The sequence below is a fragment of the Oncorhynchus keta genome, chromosome 36 (genome assembly GCF_023373465.1).
Source record: "Oncorhynchus keta strain PuntledgeMale-10-30-2019 chromosome 36, Oket_V2, whole genome shotgun sequence".
Taxonomy (NCBI): Eukaryota; Metazoa; Chordata; class Actinopteri; order Salmoniformes; family Salmonidae; genus Oncorhynchus; species Oncorhynchus keta.
In genome coordinates this window covers 18728004-18743223 of record NC_068456.1, presented here as the reverse complement: position 1 = coordinate 18743223, position 15220 = coordinate 18728004, and the positions used below count along the sequence as shown (strand labels likewise).

General features: G+C 44.9%; 1 protein-coding gene across 7 annotated transcripts in view; it reads right to left on the bottom strand.

Annotated features, from left to right (window-relative positions):
* Window positions 1–479: 479 nt before the first annotated feature.
* The window catches only part of LOC118369749 (C-terminal-binding protein 2), a 110798-nt gene continuing 96057 nt past the window's right edge, over window positions 480–15220 (bottom strand). For 4 of the 7 annotated variants that reach the window (XM_052498620.1, XM_052498619.1, XM_052498618.1 and 1 more), the window contains 8 exons: window positions 8507–8661; window positions 5935–6079; window positions 5209–5415; window positions 4874–5088; window positions 4095–4225; window positions 3871–3998; window positions 3643–3769; window positions 480–2354 (listed from right to left, as the gene is read on the bottom strand). In XM_052498620.1, the coding sequence (XP_052354580.1) occupies window positions 2171–2354; window positions 3643–3769; window positions 3871–3998; window positions 4095–4225; window positions 4874–5088; window positions 5209–5415; window positions 5935–6079; window positions 8507–8661 (1292 nt within the window). In that variant the 3' untranslated portion in view covers window positions 480–2170. Of the gene's footprint in view, window positions 2355–2576; window positions 2632–3151; window positions 3230–3642; window positions 3770–3870; window positions 3999–4094; window positions 4226–4873; window positions 5089–5208; window positions 5416–5934; window positions 6080–8506; window positions 8662–15220 lie in introns of all 7 variants that reach the window. The other 3 variants (XR_008095109.1, XM_052498617.1, XM_052498616.1) reach the window with 3 other exon arrangements.

Sequence of the window (15220 nt, the reverse complement as noted above, 5' to 3'; positions counted from 1 at the left end):
CAACTCTGCGATGTGGTGTATGAATTGACTACAATTTGACTACAATTTGCACCTGGTTATAGATGGTCTCCTTTGACAAAGTGTAGACTATCCTAAATTATAATGGGGGTCCCTGGGCTAGAGTACACATGCCCAGAAGAGGAGGCACATTTGCTATTTAACGCAACAGTTTTTGTGACAAAGCTATTGGTAGAGTTGAAAATGCAAAACACATTGAACTTTACATTTTTATTCAGTACATGAAAACATAAGCGGAAAAAGTACATTGGGTGCACTGATTTTTATGAGCAACAAGTCAGTTCGGTGGGGAAATGTGCATATTTATGTGGATTTTAGAATACTCGCATGAAAATCTGTCACCAATTGGATGGAAACCTAGCTACTGATGTTAATTCCATATTAGTTATGTTAAACTTCATACGCATGAATAAGCAGCAAAGTCAAACACCAATTTCACAAACCTTTCACAGAGCCTGATAGAGCAGCATTTTTTTATTTGAACTGCACTGAATGCTATATGTTCACCTTGTACAAGAAACAAATACAAATACTCACACTAAAAACCAAACAATCTGCTAGCAGCCCTGTCTTGCTAACTTTGGGGCACTAGAGGGGTGTTGCTATTGCTCACGGAGTGCAGTGCACGATGCCTCTAAGAGCTCCCACTGGCTTTCATTAGAACAGAAAACCAAAAAGAAAGGGTGGTTCACATTAGACTATGATTATAAGAACATTTAACTAGCCAATACAAATCTAACAGGACTTTGCAAAAACCTTGAACACCAAAAGACAGGTTTGATTTATAAAAATACCACAATGAAGAAAAGGTGGAAACACAGAACCATCCAGACTTTTTTTTTTCTCTTTCAGACAGAATTTGGGAAAAAGATATCTGCAAAAAAAAGAATTCCTGAGTCGGTAACCTCACTTTCCAAACCCTTTCCTATCTGCCTGGTGCTACTTTGTAAGTCCATTTGGTGAGAAAAAAAACAGGACATTTTAAGAGATCAATCTAGTATACAAACACCTGTGATAATGTCCAAATCCATAATGTAGAGCTCCAGGTAAAAGCAGAGGTGCTTTTAACAGAACTGCCGTTGCATCCATTTCTACTTCAATATTTTAGCGGCAGACCACCACGTGATCACTGAATCCAAAGTCGGAATGAAAGGAAATTCATCAAGTTCCAACTTCACATTGTCTGAAATTGCGATCATAACCTTTATCACACTAGTCTCTCTCCCACCCGTGCGCCAGAACCTGGATCTTTGAAAAAGCTCTTAAGAGGAACTAAACAACAAATTGGAGTTTTACCAGAACAAAATCTTCTCTATAATACTTTGGGTGTTATCAGGGGTTGAGAGATGTTCACAATGGACTAATTCAAATAAGGGTTTTAGGTCCCATATTCACTTTTACATTGAGTTTTGTTTTGATTCTTCAGAATGGCAATTTGGGCTTATTGTTTTTGTCTCGTTCTGGTCATGAGGCTCAAGAGATCTGGCAACCCTGATGTGCCCAACATTACTGTCTGTAAATTCATGAGCCAGCAGTCAACAGGGTGAGAGATGGACTAGGAAAGGGTTTAGAGGTCCCCATTGAGACTGCCGATGCCACTGGCAACACCAATTGTCTTTTTCTACTGTCTGATAAATATATGTCATTTTATAATCATTCATTTTTTTTCACATTGAATAACAGAAAGACAGATATTCACTTGTAGGGTGGTCTCAGAACAGGTGAAAGAAAAATACACAGACACACGTGGACTGAACAGAAATGAAGAATGGGGCAGTAACAGATGATGTCATTGTCCTTCCAAGCTCTCCCATTGGTGGGTCAGTCAAGATGGGCGAGCCTTAACTCTGGCACTCGGTAACAACTTGTCCCAGAACACAGGAATCTTCCAACAAACACAAAAAAAAAGAAGAGTAAACACTTAAACTGAATAAAAACTAAAACAAAGGAAAATTAGAAGTGAAAAGTTCAGATCCTTGGAACATGAGTTTTGACTGTCCCCACTTTGGAGTGTCAGTTGTGAATATATTCACTGTCCCCACTTGGTTCCGGTGTTCTGTGTGAACCCTAACGATCAGTCTGCTGGTCTAAGAGCGGGTGGGTCAGTTGGTCGGTTTTGTATATATGAACTCCTTCCTCCCTGGATGCAGAGTTACGGCTCGGTCATGTGCTGTCTCATGGGCTCCCCTTGTTTGGAGGGTTGGTTGGGGGAGGGGGCCTGGGAGGGGTGGGTACCAGAGGGCAGGGTGTGGGCGATGGGCACCCCCCCAGGCATCATCCCCTCCATCGGCCCAGGGATCCCACCCGAGGCCACACCCACCACACCAGGGGGGTACCTGTGCCAGGGAGACAATTGTCAGGTCACATGGTACCATAACAATACCTCATAGGTTTCAACAACCTGATAAGCCTTTAAATGGCCGTTTTAAGTTGCTACATTAGAAGTGAGGCTAAGGATCCAATTCAGTGGTGATATTCTAATCAAAGCAAGAGAAGTCACACATAGTGTGGTGCAAAACAGACATCACATGAAATCTGAAAACTGATTCAACTCTTACATGTCAATTCAGGATTCAAAACGACCACAAGACCTCATCTGTTGTTCTTGGGAAACTGATAAACGTATCAGAGAAATATATCTTGATTTACTAAACCACTCAGATATCAACAAAATATAGTTATATTTAGGCATAAGGGAATGGTTTGTAGGGCTAGAGATGACAGGTCAAGGAAAAGTTCCTGATAGGATATTTCAGGGGACAGACACAGTCAACTGTTTGGGGAAAAGGGATGTTTAGAGGAAAAATGAAACCCAAGTCATACTCACTACATCCTGAGCAGGGAATAATATGGAATACAACACTGACTGTACTTACAATCAAATGGTTGCCATAATGTGCCAACATTCAATAGATTTTTGATCATTTGGTATGGTACAAGAGGCCAGGTTTTGGCCACATTTGTTGGTTTTGGGGTAGGAAATAAGGTGTGCAATGAGAGGGTGGGCAGAGCAGGTATATTGGGTGAGAAATGAATGAAACACAGCCTATCATAAAAACTAACAGCAGCTATGTTTTGATCAGCACAGGTGGTCCTGAGCCTATCATTGTGGGTCAGCATTGGTAGTATTTACCTGGTTCTCTATTAGGTATATAATTTGTCTTGCATTCCCCCAGTTGCTATGGCCTGTACCATGGTTTGGTTGACTCGGCTGTGTAAGAGAAGTAGTTCAGTCCAGTTGAGACAGCAGGTATAGGTGTGAGACTGAGAGGTCAATACTGTGACTGCCTGATTAATAATAGCAGGGGATGGTAGTTATCAATGTGTCCCCATAGCTCTTCATTCCCACTATATGCCACTAAGGAAGACCTAGCCTAAAATACCAGGAAGGTTAAATAGAAAAGACAAGAGGTTCTCATAGATTGAATACAGGGGACACATTCTTGTACTTGAGCATGGAAATGACTATTTTATTGTTTATTTTACTTGGGAAAATATCTATTTTTTTTATCTAAATGTTCATGTCCTGCTTATATGGATAGTATATGCAGGAGGAAGTGAACCTGGCCAATAAGAGGGGTTCCCTGCATAATGGTCTGTTTGGGTGGGATTGAGCTCCCCTACCTGTACGTGGCACCGTTGAGTTCAGGGTGCATCTGCTGCTGCATCTGCTGCTGTTCCACTGTCCAGGGCGCCGTGGTAACAAAGAACTCCTTGTTGACACAGTTTCGTAAACTGTCGGGGATACGGCCTGCATCGGAGAAACAAAAACATTCAAGTGAAGAATTAGCTCCAAATGAGTTTCTCGGTGTGTGATATAATGCATGTGTGCGTGTCTGTGTCTGTGTTTACCAGTGACGGCTCTGCGTATCTCTGTGGCAGCTGCCTCTCTCATCTCTAGTGAGGCCTGTTCACTGTACCAGGCCGTGTGAGGAGTACAGATCAGGTTAGGAGCATCCTTCAGAGGACCCTGGGTAAAACTACACAACAGTGGCAGTGAGAAAGACTGGCTACGGTGAACTGGATAATGGAGTTGGTGAAGTTATCTATACACACAGATAAGTGCACACGCTCACCTGAAGGGTTCTGACTCATGAACGTCCAGAGCGGCCCCCCGTATCCTGCCCTCTTTCAGGGCCTGAGCCAAGGCCTTCTCATCCACCAGACCTCCCCGGGCAGAGTTCACCAGGAACGCACCCTGTCGCATCTAAAACAAAAGCAAACCTGTTTTACTAAACATTCCCTCTCCTGTAGAATACACATGTGGGAGCCCACTGCTACAGTATGTGCCTGCAGTGGTGCTTTCAACCACGAAGCCCTAAGGTGCACTGCATTATGCTTCACATACTAAAAGCTTAGATTCATATCCAAAAAGGCAAACCTCTGTGTACCAAAAGAGAACGACAGAGATGAAATGAGAGCGTCTGGATAAAAGTCATCCCTTCAGCTTGATGAAAGCTTGAATTCAGGGAACAACTGTATCTGCTCTGTAAAAGGCACAAGCCCCACGCGAACACACGTATAAATGCAAACATGCACACAGGCATGACCGCACGCACACTGAGATCTGGTGGCAGCAGAATACTGATGTTCTCCCAGGAAGCGTATGGTATAGTTCTTTGAATATATAAATCACAAGTTAACCAGGTTCTTCCTTGATGAGACCGCCCCTCACATTTCAAAGAGGACATTGATGTTAGACTCCTATAGCAGAGTGCAGTTTGAAAAGCTGACTGCAGGTGGCAGTGGTGAGCAACAACTACACAGTGAGGGCTGGGTGCGCACTACTGTACTGTTATGGCCTATTTGAGGATTGTGTGTATGCGTGTCTGTGTGTTTGCCTGTGTGTGTTCACCTGTTTGATGGTGAAGTCGTTGATGAGGTGGTGGTTGTGTTCGTTCAGGTTGCAGTGCAGGGAGACACAGTCACTCTGGTAGAGCAGGTCTTGCAGGGTGTAGACACGCTGAACACCCAGCGAACGCTCAAGGCCGTCCTGCAGGTACGGGTCGTAGAAGATCACGTTGAAGCCAAACACCTTGGCCCGCACCGCCACCGCCTGCCCTGAACGACCTGTAGACATACACACGAATCCAGTGTCAGAAGCGGATCCCAATGTAATGGATGTGTGTGTGTGAACAAAGCACTCTCAACAGTGGCCGTTACGAAAGACAGACATCTCCTGTGACTCACCGAAGCCGATGAGGCCCAGCGTTTCTCCTCGGATCCTGGCGGCTCCGGACGCCACCTCTCTGATCTGCTCCACGCTCTGGACCCGCGTGCCCTCCCGGAGAGCCTGGTACAGCCAGGTGTTCCGCCGGTACAGGTTGAGAATGTGGCACAGAGTGGAGTCTGCTGTCTCCTCCACCGCCGCCGACGGGATGTTACACACTGCGATGCCTGGCAGAGAGAGAGGGAAGACAGGGTGAGGGATGAAGAAGGACAAACATAAAGTAGAAGCTCTATGCACAGCTGGTTATGAAAGGAACAACTAAGTGCCCAAGACACATGGAAAAACTGCACACTTGGAAAGGCAATGACATATTTTTTGCATTATAGTGCACAAATATGAAACAAACAACATATTTCACACCAGGCTTCAATGTTTATTGAGGATTTTGTGTTTTAATTAAGTGACATGCCCGGGGCAAAACTAAGTCTGTGGGGGAGTATTTCTTAGCAATGTTTTCACAGCTTTTGTCTGTGTATTTAAGGGATAATACTCCAATTACATGTTATGTAAAATGATAAAAGCAGTGTTTGGTTTGACTACATTCCAAAGAGTCTTGGCTGCAGTGCTGACCAGCGGGTTGTTGCTGTTATTCCTATGTTGTATTGGGCCCCTGCAATAAAATGTCCCCTTAGGGGATCAATAAAGTCTTATCTTATCCCTCTGTCCCCTCTCTTTTTTCCTCCTACCCATCTCTCCGGCCGCCTTGATGTCGATGTTGTCGTAGCCGCTGCCGATGCGGATGATGATGCGTAGAGCCTTGAATTTCTCCAGGTCTTCTCTGGTCAAGGTGATGGTGTGGTACATCATGGCCCCTACTGCCTCGTTCAGCACCTGATGGAGAAAGGGAGAGTCACCTTCATCCTCACCATTATCATTAAGGCATTTCATCATTTCATCACATATTCATCTGTGTGTGTGTGTATGTGTGTGTGTGTGTGTGTGTGTGTGTGTGTGTGTGTGTGTGTGTGTGTGTGTGTGTGTGTGTGTGTGTGTGTGTGTGTGTGTGTGTGTGTGTGTGTGTGTGTAAATGTGTACGTGTCAAAAACCCTGTATTATCAGAATCTGTCTACGCAAACCAGGTTAGTTAGGGTGGAGACAGCCAGGGTCATAAACTAGATTGATGGTTTTCCAGATACCCAGATAGCATGGCAAGTGCCCCCTGCCAGGCACTTTGGGTAAATAATAGCTTTAAATTCTCCTCTGGCTAACTGCATTTGCTTGGCCTGCCAGATTAGCATAGATGTGAATTTCCATAAGGGTTTTATGAGAGCTAGCTGGAACCAGCGCTAGATGCTAATTCAAGGTTGAAGCTCTCCTCATGCGTTCATCTAATTGCTTAGGCTGTGCTGCTAGCCAGAGGCAAGTTTGGCTGGAGACAATACGTCCTGTGGGTTATAATGACCAATGCTGTGTGAGTCATTAAGCAAGCTGGGTAATCGCTGAGCAATGTGTCAGACTAAATGGAAATGGTATTTTTTATAACTATGGTGGGCCAGTGTTAAAATACATGGTAGGGGTAAAAAAAAGCAGTTGGATATGGCTCAATAGATGTCAAAGGACCAGTTTGAGAGAATATTTCCTCCAGATCAAAATGATGTGTGGAGACAGTCGGTGTGGGGGTGGGGCGGTAGCTGTCCAGATGAAAGCTGATATCATGCTCAAGATTCATTTGTATCAATTCCCTCGCTAACTCACGGAAACAAGTCCACAAACAGATGGTTTAACTGCTAACACTGTTCTGACACCAGAGGGAGAGATAACACACGAGCATGCTAACCCTTTCGTCCATACGACACAACGTAGAGATAAGTCACCACCAAAACGTGATGAGACTAGCACTGCTTTGAATTAGATAGCGAGTCATTGTCACATCCCAACACTGCGCAAAAGCAATGCCACTGAGAAGAAATGTGCAGGTTAGGGCTCCTGTCAGGAAACTAACTTGGCTCCTCTTTCTCAGGCGATGCATGCAGAGGCAGCAGTGTGTGTGTTTCAGTATGTTTCAGATGAAAGTGTGTGTGTATGAGAGGTAAAGTGTATGTGTGTGTGTGTGAAATCAGTGAGTCAGCATTTGAGCCTGTGTGTGTGTGAGCCAACGTTTGTGGTTTGTTTGCGTGTGAGTCCCTGTGTGGGGCCCTTTCTCCTCTCGCGTGTGGGGCCCTTTCTCCTCTCGCGTGTGGGGCCCTTTCTCCTCTCGCGTGTGGGGCCCTTTCTCCTCTCGCGTGTGGGGCCCTTTCTCCTCTCGCGTGTGGGGCCCTTTCTCCTCTCGCGTGTGGGGCCCTTTCTCCTCTCGCGTGTGGGGCCCTTTCTCCTCTCGCGTGTGGGGCCCTTTCTCCTCTCGCGTGTGGGGCCCTTTCTCCTCTCGCGTGTGTGGAGTGCCACCTCTGCTGTCTCTGCTGACTCGTTACAAAGGCGGGAGCTCTGCCAATATCTCTACACCCAGGGCAGGCCATCTCGTTTTGTAATGTATGCACAAACACAACAGCTGATTGGACAGAAAGGCCTTGGTGTGCGCGAGCAGGGGAACACGGAGATGCCAGGGTCCAGGGAGAAAAGTGTCAAGAGGTCAAAAGAACCCTGGTCCTATTTTTCTCCCTCCATTCTTTCTATTTTCCAATTTCACTCGCTCCCTCTCTATGCGTCACACCCAAATATATATTTATAAATGGTTCAACACTGCCTGTGCTGACAAAATCTATGTCAACAAACCTTGTGAACAATTGATTATCACTATGAAGCTTTTCAACGCTGATACAACTGTAGGGTCAACAGACACAACACATGGAAGTAGCTTTTTGTTAACAACCTTTTTCCAAATTTTGTATTTTACATGAAGAGGGGAAGATTTGATGTTGCAATGGTATATTGCTGATGACTCTGTCGTTAAGGAGCGCTACATGCTATCTCAGTATATAATGACATTCCTTTCTCATAACCAGCCTCTCTATTTAACAACCAGAGGAGAGGAAGAGCATAGACAACCAATGACATTACATCCTAATGAAATCACTTCCACTTAAATGGGAAAGGGTGGGAGAGACAATATGCTGTACTGTAATATCAGTTTTATGTTAGAGAAGGAGCAGAGGGGGAGAAGGAGGTGAAAAGACAGCTACAGTTTGAATTGAGGGCACAAACCCATGCAGTCCCTGTGTGTGTGTGTGTGTGTGTGTGTGTGTGTGTGTGTGTGTGTGTGTGTGTGTGTGTGTGTGTGTGTGTGTGTGTGTGTGTGTGTGTGTGTGTGTGTGTGTGTTATACCTTCTCATGGATCTCCTGTGTGGACTGGGCGTCACAGAAGGCGACAGTGGCCAGGTCTTTGAGGATGGGCATCTCTACTGTACAGTCACGCCCATCTAACAGGGCCACTAGGGGGCGAGGGTGCATCGGCCCATTCATGATCTGGGGCCGGATACCTACACACACACACACAGAGAGAGAGAAGATAAACAGAGAGATAGAGAAGATAAACAGAGGAGAGGAGAGAAGAGAAGAGAGAGAGAAGATATACAGAGGAGGGGAGAGAGGAGATAAGAGGACAGAGACAGAGAGAGAGAGAGAGAGGAGATAAAGAGGAAAGAGAGAGAGAGAGGAGATAAAGAGGAAAGAGAGAGAGAGAGAGAGAGAGAGAGAGAGAGAGAGAGAGAGAGAGAGAGAGAGAGAGAGAGAGAAAGGACAGTGAGAGAGAAATTAGATAGAGAGAGGACAGAGAGCGCGAGAACAGAGAGAGAGAGGATATAAAGAGAGAGGGAGAGAGGGGGGAACTTGATGAAAACCTGAGGGGTCGGCACATTGTTAACAATAAACTACATTGGAGAATAGATTGCAGTGTGTGAGTCTCTTTAACAGATTCACTGAACCGCACCTGCACAAAGACATTGGATGTGCATATGTAATCTTTTCCCTCCCTCACACACACACGCTGTGAAAATTGACAGTTCGATACAATAAATGCTCTGACTCCACAATCACCTGGTAAGATGGATCAATAACACACACTCAATACTTCCTGAAATGACCAACCCCTCTGCTGTGTCTCATCGTTGTGACTCCTGATAACTCCAGTTACCAGGCAACAAAGCCTTTCACCCCATGAGGTCACTCCCACCATATCACAACCCTGCAGGGGCAGTGTGTGTGTGTGTGTGTGTGTGTGTGTGTGTGTGTGTGTGTGTGTATGTGTATGTGCATGCTTGTGTGTGTGTTTGTGTGTACGCACTACGCACACACACGCGTAAGCAAGCACACCCACAACTGTGTTCTGTATCTGTTACAGCATGATACTACAGACACAAGTATCTCAACCTTCTCCAAACACACTGCACAATATCACCAATGTATCATCCCTGGAGCTTTATACTCTGTGTAGGAACAGAGTGAAAAAAGAGAAGAGCGACTCTGGGCAGAATGAAACCAAATTCCATCCAAAAAAAAGGAAAGGGGGGGAGAGGGAGAGAGAGAGAAAGCACTTTGCACACCACTCCTCCAGCGCTCCCTCGCTCCCTACTGCTGTTGTCATGGTGATTACAGGATTTGGGCAGGATTATGAAATATTTGATTTAGTGGCGTCGGTGCTGCTGAAGAGCAGATCTGAGCTTTTCTCTCCCCTCTGTGTCCATTTCAACATCAGAGAGAACAGACTGTAACCTGTGCCCATTGAACGAGAACACAAGATAGACCAGAAACACAAAAGAAATACAGAGAAATGTGTCAGAATGTACAGCAACACAAAAACAATGTCCCTTAACACCACTTAGTTCTTCATGAGTTTTCCCTAATAACAATAACCAGCTAACCACAACATCCTAAATTGTATCCAGCATAAGAAATGTATGAATTCCGTCTTGGTGGCGGTAACCAGGGAGGTTGAAATCATAACGTGACGCTAGCACTGAATGATTCGTTTTTTTCATACAGTTCAACCTAAAGAGAGCACCTAATAGACTTCCTGTATAATGTCACAGCTGTGAAAGACATCCAGTTTTGGGAGGTCACCACAGAGCCCTGTGAGTGTGGAGATGTGAGGGATGGCTAGTACATACAGTGCATTCAGAAAGCATTCAGACCCCTTCCTCTTTTCCACATTTTGTTATGTTACAGCCTTAATCTAAAATGGATTAAATGAATTGTTTTCCTCATCAATCTACACACTGTGAGCAAGGCCTAATTGCCCAACTTCAGCGCTAATGCTCTTGTGGCTCACATTTACGTAAGTATTCAGACCCTTTACTCAGTACTTTGTTGAAGCACCTTTGACAGTGATTACAGCGTCAAGTCTTGGGTATGACGCTAGAAACTTGGCACACCAATATTTGGGGAGTTTCTCCCATTCTTCTCTGCAGATTCTCTCAAGCTCCGTCAGGTTGGATGGGGAGCGTCGCTGCACAGCTATTTTCAGGTATCTCCAGAGATGTTCGATTGGGTTCAAGTCCGGGCTCTGACTTAGCCACTCAAGGACATTCAGAGACTTGTCCCGAAGCCACTCCTGCTTGGCTGTGTGCCAGGTTTCCTCCAGATGTGATGCTTGAGATTCAGGCCAAAGAGTTCAATCTTGGTTTCATCAGACCAGAGAATCTTGTCTCTCATGGTCAGAGTCCTTTAGGTGCCTTTTGCCAGGGGGCTGTCATGTGCCTTTTACTAAGGAGTGGCTTCAGTCTGCAAACTCTACCATAAAGGCCTGATTGGTGGAGTGCTGCAGAGATGGTTGTCCTTCTGGAAGGTTCTCCCATCGCCACAGAGGAACTCTAGAGCTCTGTCAGAGTCACCTCCCTGACCAATGTCCTTCTCCCCAGATTGCTCAGTTTGGCCAGGCAGCCAGCTCTAGGAAGAGTCTTGGTTGTTCCAAAGTTCTTCCATTTAAGAATGATGAAGGCCACTGTGTTCTTGGGGACCTTCAAGCCTGCAGACATTTTTTGGTACCCTTCCCCAGATATGTGCCTCAACACAATCCTGTCTCAGAGCTCTACAGATAATTCCTTCGACCTCATGGCTTGGTTTTTGCTCTGACATGCACTGTCAACTGTGGGACCTTATAGACAGGTGTGTGTCATTCCGAATCATGTCCAATCAATTGAATTTACCACAGGTGGACTCCAAGTTTTAGAAACATCTCAAAGATGATCAATGGAAACAGGATGCACCTGAGCTCAATTTCGAGTCTCATAGCAAAGGGTCTGAATACTTATGTAAATAAGTTGTTTTTCATGTTTAATAAATTTGCAAACATTTCTAAAAACACGTTTCCCTCAGTATGGGGTACTGTGTGTAGATTGATGAGGGGGAAAAAATATTGAATCAATTTTAGAATAAGGCTGTAATGTAACAAAATGTGGAAAAGGGGAAGGGGTCTGTAAACTTTCCGAATGCACTGTAGATACTTTTGTGTATTATTATCTTTTATGTATTATTATCATGAGTACGTGTCTTTGTGCCTCTCACACAGTGTCAGTCAACTATCACAGCCTTTTACATGACGAAGCACAGAGGAAGGAAATTGCCATGACAACACAGCTCTTTACAATTGTGTGAATAGGGTACCTATAGATTCAATATCCCTGGAAGGATGGAAGTCTATAGCTATTTATTGCACAGTTCACTTTCTCTCCATGGGACTGTGCATGGTAGTTTGGCTGACACGACTCCCGTGGTACACAGCGAACGAGCGCTGTGACACACTGGTCTGGCTATGGGTCCACCATAAATGCATTAGTCGCACAGAAATTGGCTGAGCTTTGATTGGTTCTCTTAAATGTTTTTCTTTTTCTTTCCTGGGTGGTTTGAGACCTGGATTTGAACATCTAACAGTTGTATTGGAAGGGGGCTGCTTTCGGGGGCTATGTGTGGTTGTCTATGTGGGTTCTTGAGTGAGAAAGACACAGAAGAACCAACCAGTAAAAAAAGCACAGCCCCCTTCATTATCGACGCATCCTGCCTACAACACCAAGCAGCCTTGCCAGACTCCGAAGTCAGAAAGACTTCAAGTTTGGCACGAGCCCGACTGTGTGCAGGGCGCTCTGAAGTAAAATACTGTTCCACAGACACACGCCTGAATCTCCTTACACTCCTGCAGACCCCATTAACATAGCACAGAATTGGTGAGCACAACCTCCTTCAAATACCCTATTAGCTGAGAGCAGAGGGTCACACTCACACACAGTTTAGAGGCAAGCGAAATACTGGCAACAGTCGGAAGTGGGTCAAAATACTGATGATTAATTATTTCCTTGTGGCTAATAGACTTTCAGCACCCTAATAAGTCAGAACAAGAAGCTCTGCTAAATACATGATACATTGCTGGCTAATTAGCTACTAATGAGAGCTTAATGAGGACCTAATACCTGGTCAGTAATTCTGAAGAGCTTCTTAAAGGGATACTTTGGGATTTTGGCAATGAGGCCCTTTATCTACTTCCTCAGAGTCAGAGGAACTCATGGATACCATTTTTTAGTCTCTGTCCAGTATGAAGAAAGTTAAGAGGTAGTTTTGTGACCCAGTGATAAATAGCATTAGCGCAATGACTGCAAGTCTATGGGCATCTACAAGCATGCTAGCAGATATCCATAGACTTTCAGTCATTGTGCTAACGATAGTTAGAAATTGTGCTAGCGCGAGTGAGCAACTTCCTTCAAACTGCACACAGACATAAAAATGGTGTCCACACATTCATCTGACTCCGGGGAAGAAGATAAAATCCCAAAGTATCCCTTTAAAGCAGCCTGAGAGAAAATGACATGAGGCAAGTCAACCACAGGCGGCTGGTGGCACCTTAATTGGGGAGTACGGACTCATAGTAAAAGCTATAACAGAATACATGGAATGGTATCAAACACATCAAACACATGGTTCCCATTCCATTCCAGCCATTATTATTAGCTGTCCTCCCCTCAGCAGCCTCCTGTAAAGTCAAATGCAAGTCACATCATGTCAAATGTGCTACAACGCCATACTGTTCCAGAATGTTCTCAACGACATAATAAAATGCTAATGTATGCAGACATGTTCTGGATAATCTGAAAATAGAGTGGAGATTACCAGATATGCTCACACCCACGTGCACAAACCCACCAGCACACCCACGTGCACAAACCCACGTGCACACACACAGACAGACACACAGACACACAGACAGACAGACAGACAGACAGACAGACAGACAGACAGACAGACAGACAGACAGACAGACAGACAGACAGACAGACAGACAGACAGACAGACAGACAGACAGACAGACAGACAGACAGACAGACAGACAGACAGACAGACAGACAGACAGACAGACAGACAGACAGACAGACAGACAGACAGACAGACAGACAGACAGACAGACAGACAGACAGACAGACAGACAGACAGACAGACAGACAGACAGACAGACAGACAGACAGACAGACAGACAGACAGACAGACAGACAGACAGACAGACAGACAGACAGACAGACACACAGACACACAGACAGACAGACAGACAGACAGACAGACAGACAGACAGACAGACAGACAGACAGACAGACAGACAGACAGACAGACAGACAGACAGACAGACAGACAGACGATTTATCCAGTCTAGCCTGTCTTGTTGACTAGCCATCTTCCCCATGGGATCCCTCATCCTTACTGAACTGACATGTCCTCTGAGATCTCATCACCACAGCTGGTCCAGGACCAGTGCTTATGTAACCGAGGTGGCTCTGTGAACCACACTCACGTGACAAGTAACATTGCTGGAGACACCAAGACTTGTGTTAGCAAATTGGTTGAGAATCGCTGCTTGGGTAGCTAACAGACAGGGTCTGACTCTCTTCCTTGAAGATCACTGAAATGAAAACTAGCTCATGAGATCTACATTTGTGCCAGCTAACATCCCCAAGGACCCCTGCAAGGCCGTGTCAGGCCAACCGGTGAAGTTCCTTGTCGTGGTTCCTGATATTTTTCCTCCGCCACTGTGTGTTCTGGGAACCAACCATGAGGTTACAGAGGCGTGTCCAATTAAACCCACTTGTGGTCCTAAATCAGCACTTATATAGGCTACTAATCAAATCAAATGTTATTTGTCACATGCGCCGAATATAACAGGTGAACCTTACAGTGAAACGCTTACTTAAAAGCCCTTAACCAACAACGCAGATAAGAGAAATATCAACAAAAAAAGAAAGAAAAGTAACAAATAATTAAAGAGCAGCAGTAAAATAACATTAGCGAGGCTATATACAGGGGGTACCGGTACAGACTCAATGTGCGGGGGCACCGGTTAGTCGACCTTTGGCAGCGATTACAGCCTCGAGTCTTCTTGGGTATAACGCTACAAGCTTGGCACACCTGTATTTGAGGAGTTTCTCCCATTCTTCTCTGCAGATCCTCTCAAAATCTGTCAGGTTGGATGGGGAGCGTTGCTGCACAGCTATTTTCAGGTCTCTCCAAAGATGCTCAATTGTGTTCAAGTCTGGACCCAACTTTTTTTCTAACAATGAGTAAGACATGAGGAATCCAACGAAATGGTCAAAAACCACCCACGGACTGTTCACACCCCACGCCAATCCCACCCCATCAACAAGTATACAGTATTCGTTTTCTATGTCTGACAAGTAGTATGGAGCTGCTACTTGGAATATTGTTGTATGAATGTTGAATGTCAACTCAGTAAATTTGGTGATGTTATTGTTTTCCTGTTCAGAGAAATCAGTCACTGAAGTTGCTTGGTTTATATTCCATCCCACATCCTGATATTACCATGTTTTGACCACTAGATTATGCTGTTCCTGTTTATGGACAAGGTATGACATCAACCAAATTCACTGAGAATACATTATATAGGATTAAGATGCAATACTCCAAGCCGCAGCTCCATACTACTTACATAACTGATACTACGGTATATATCAGTGATCATCAACTAGATTTTTTATTGAGCAGAATTACAAATCATTTGTAGTCTGCAAATGTGACTGCAAGAAGCCCAAACCGATATAATATTTGACA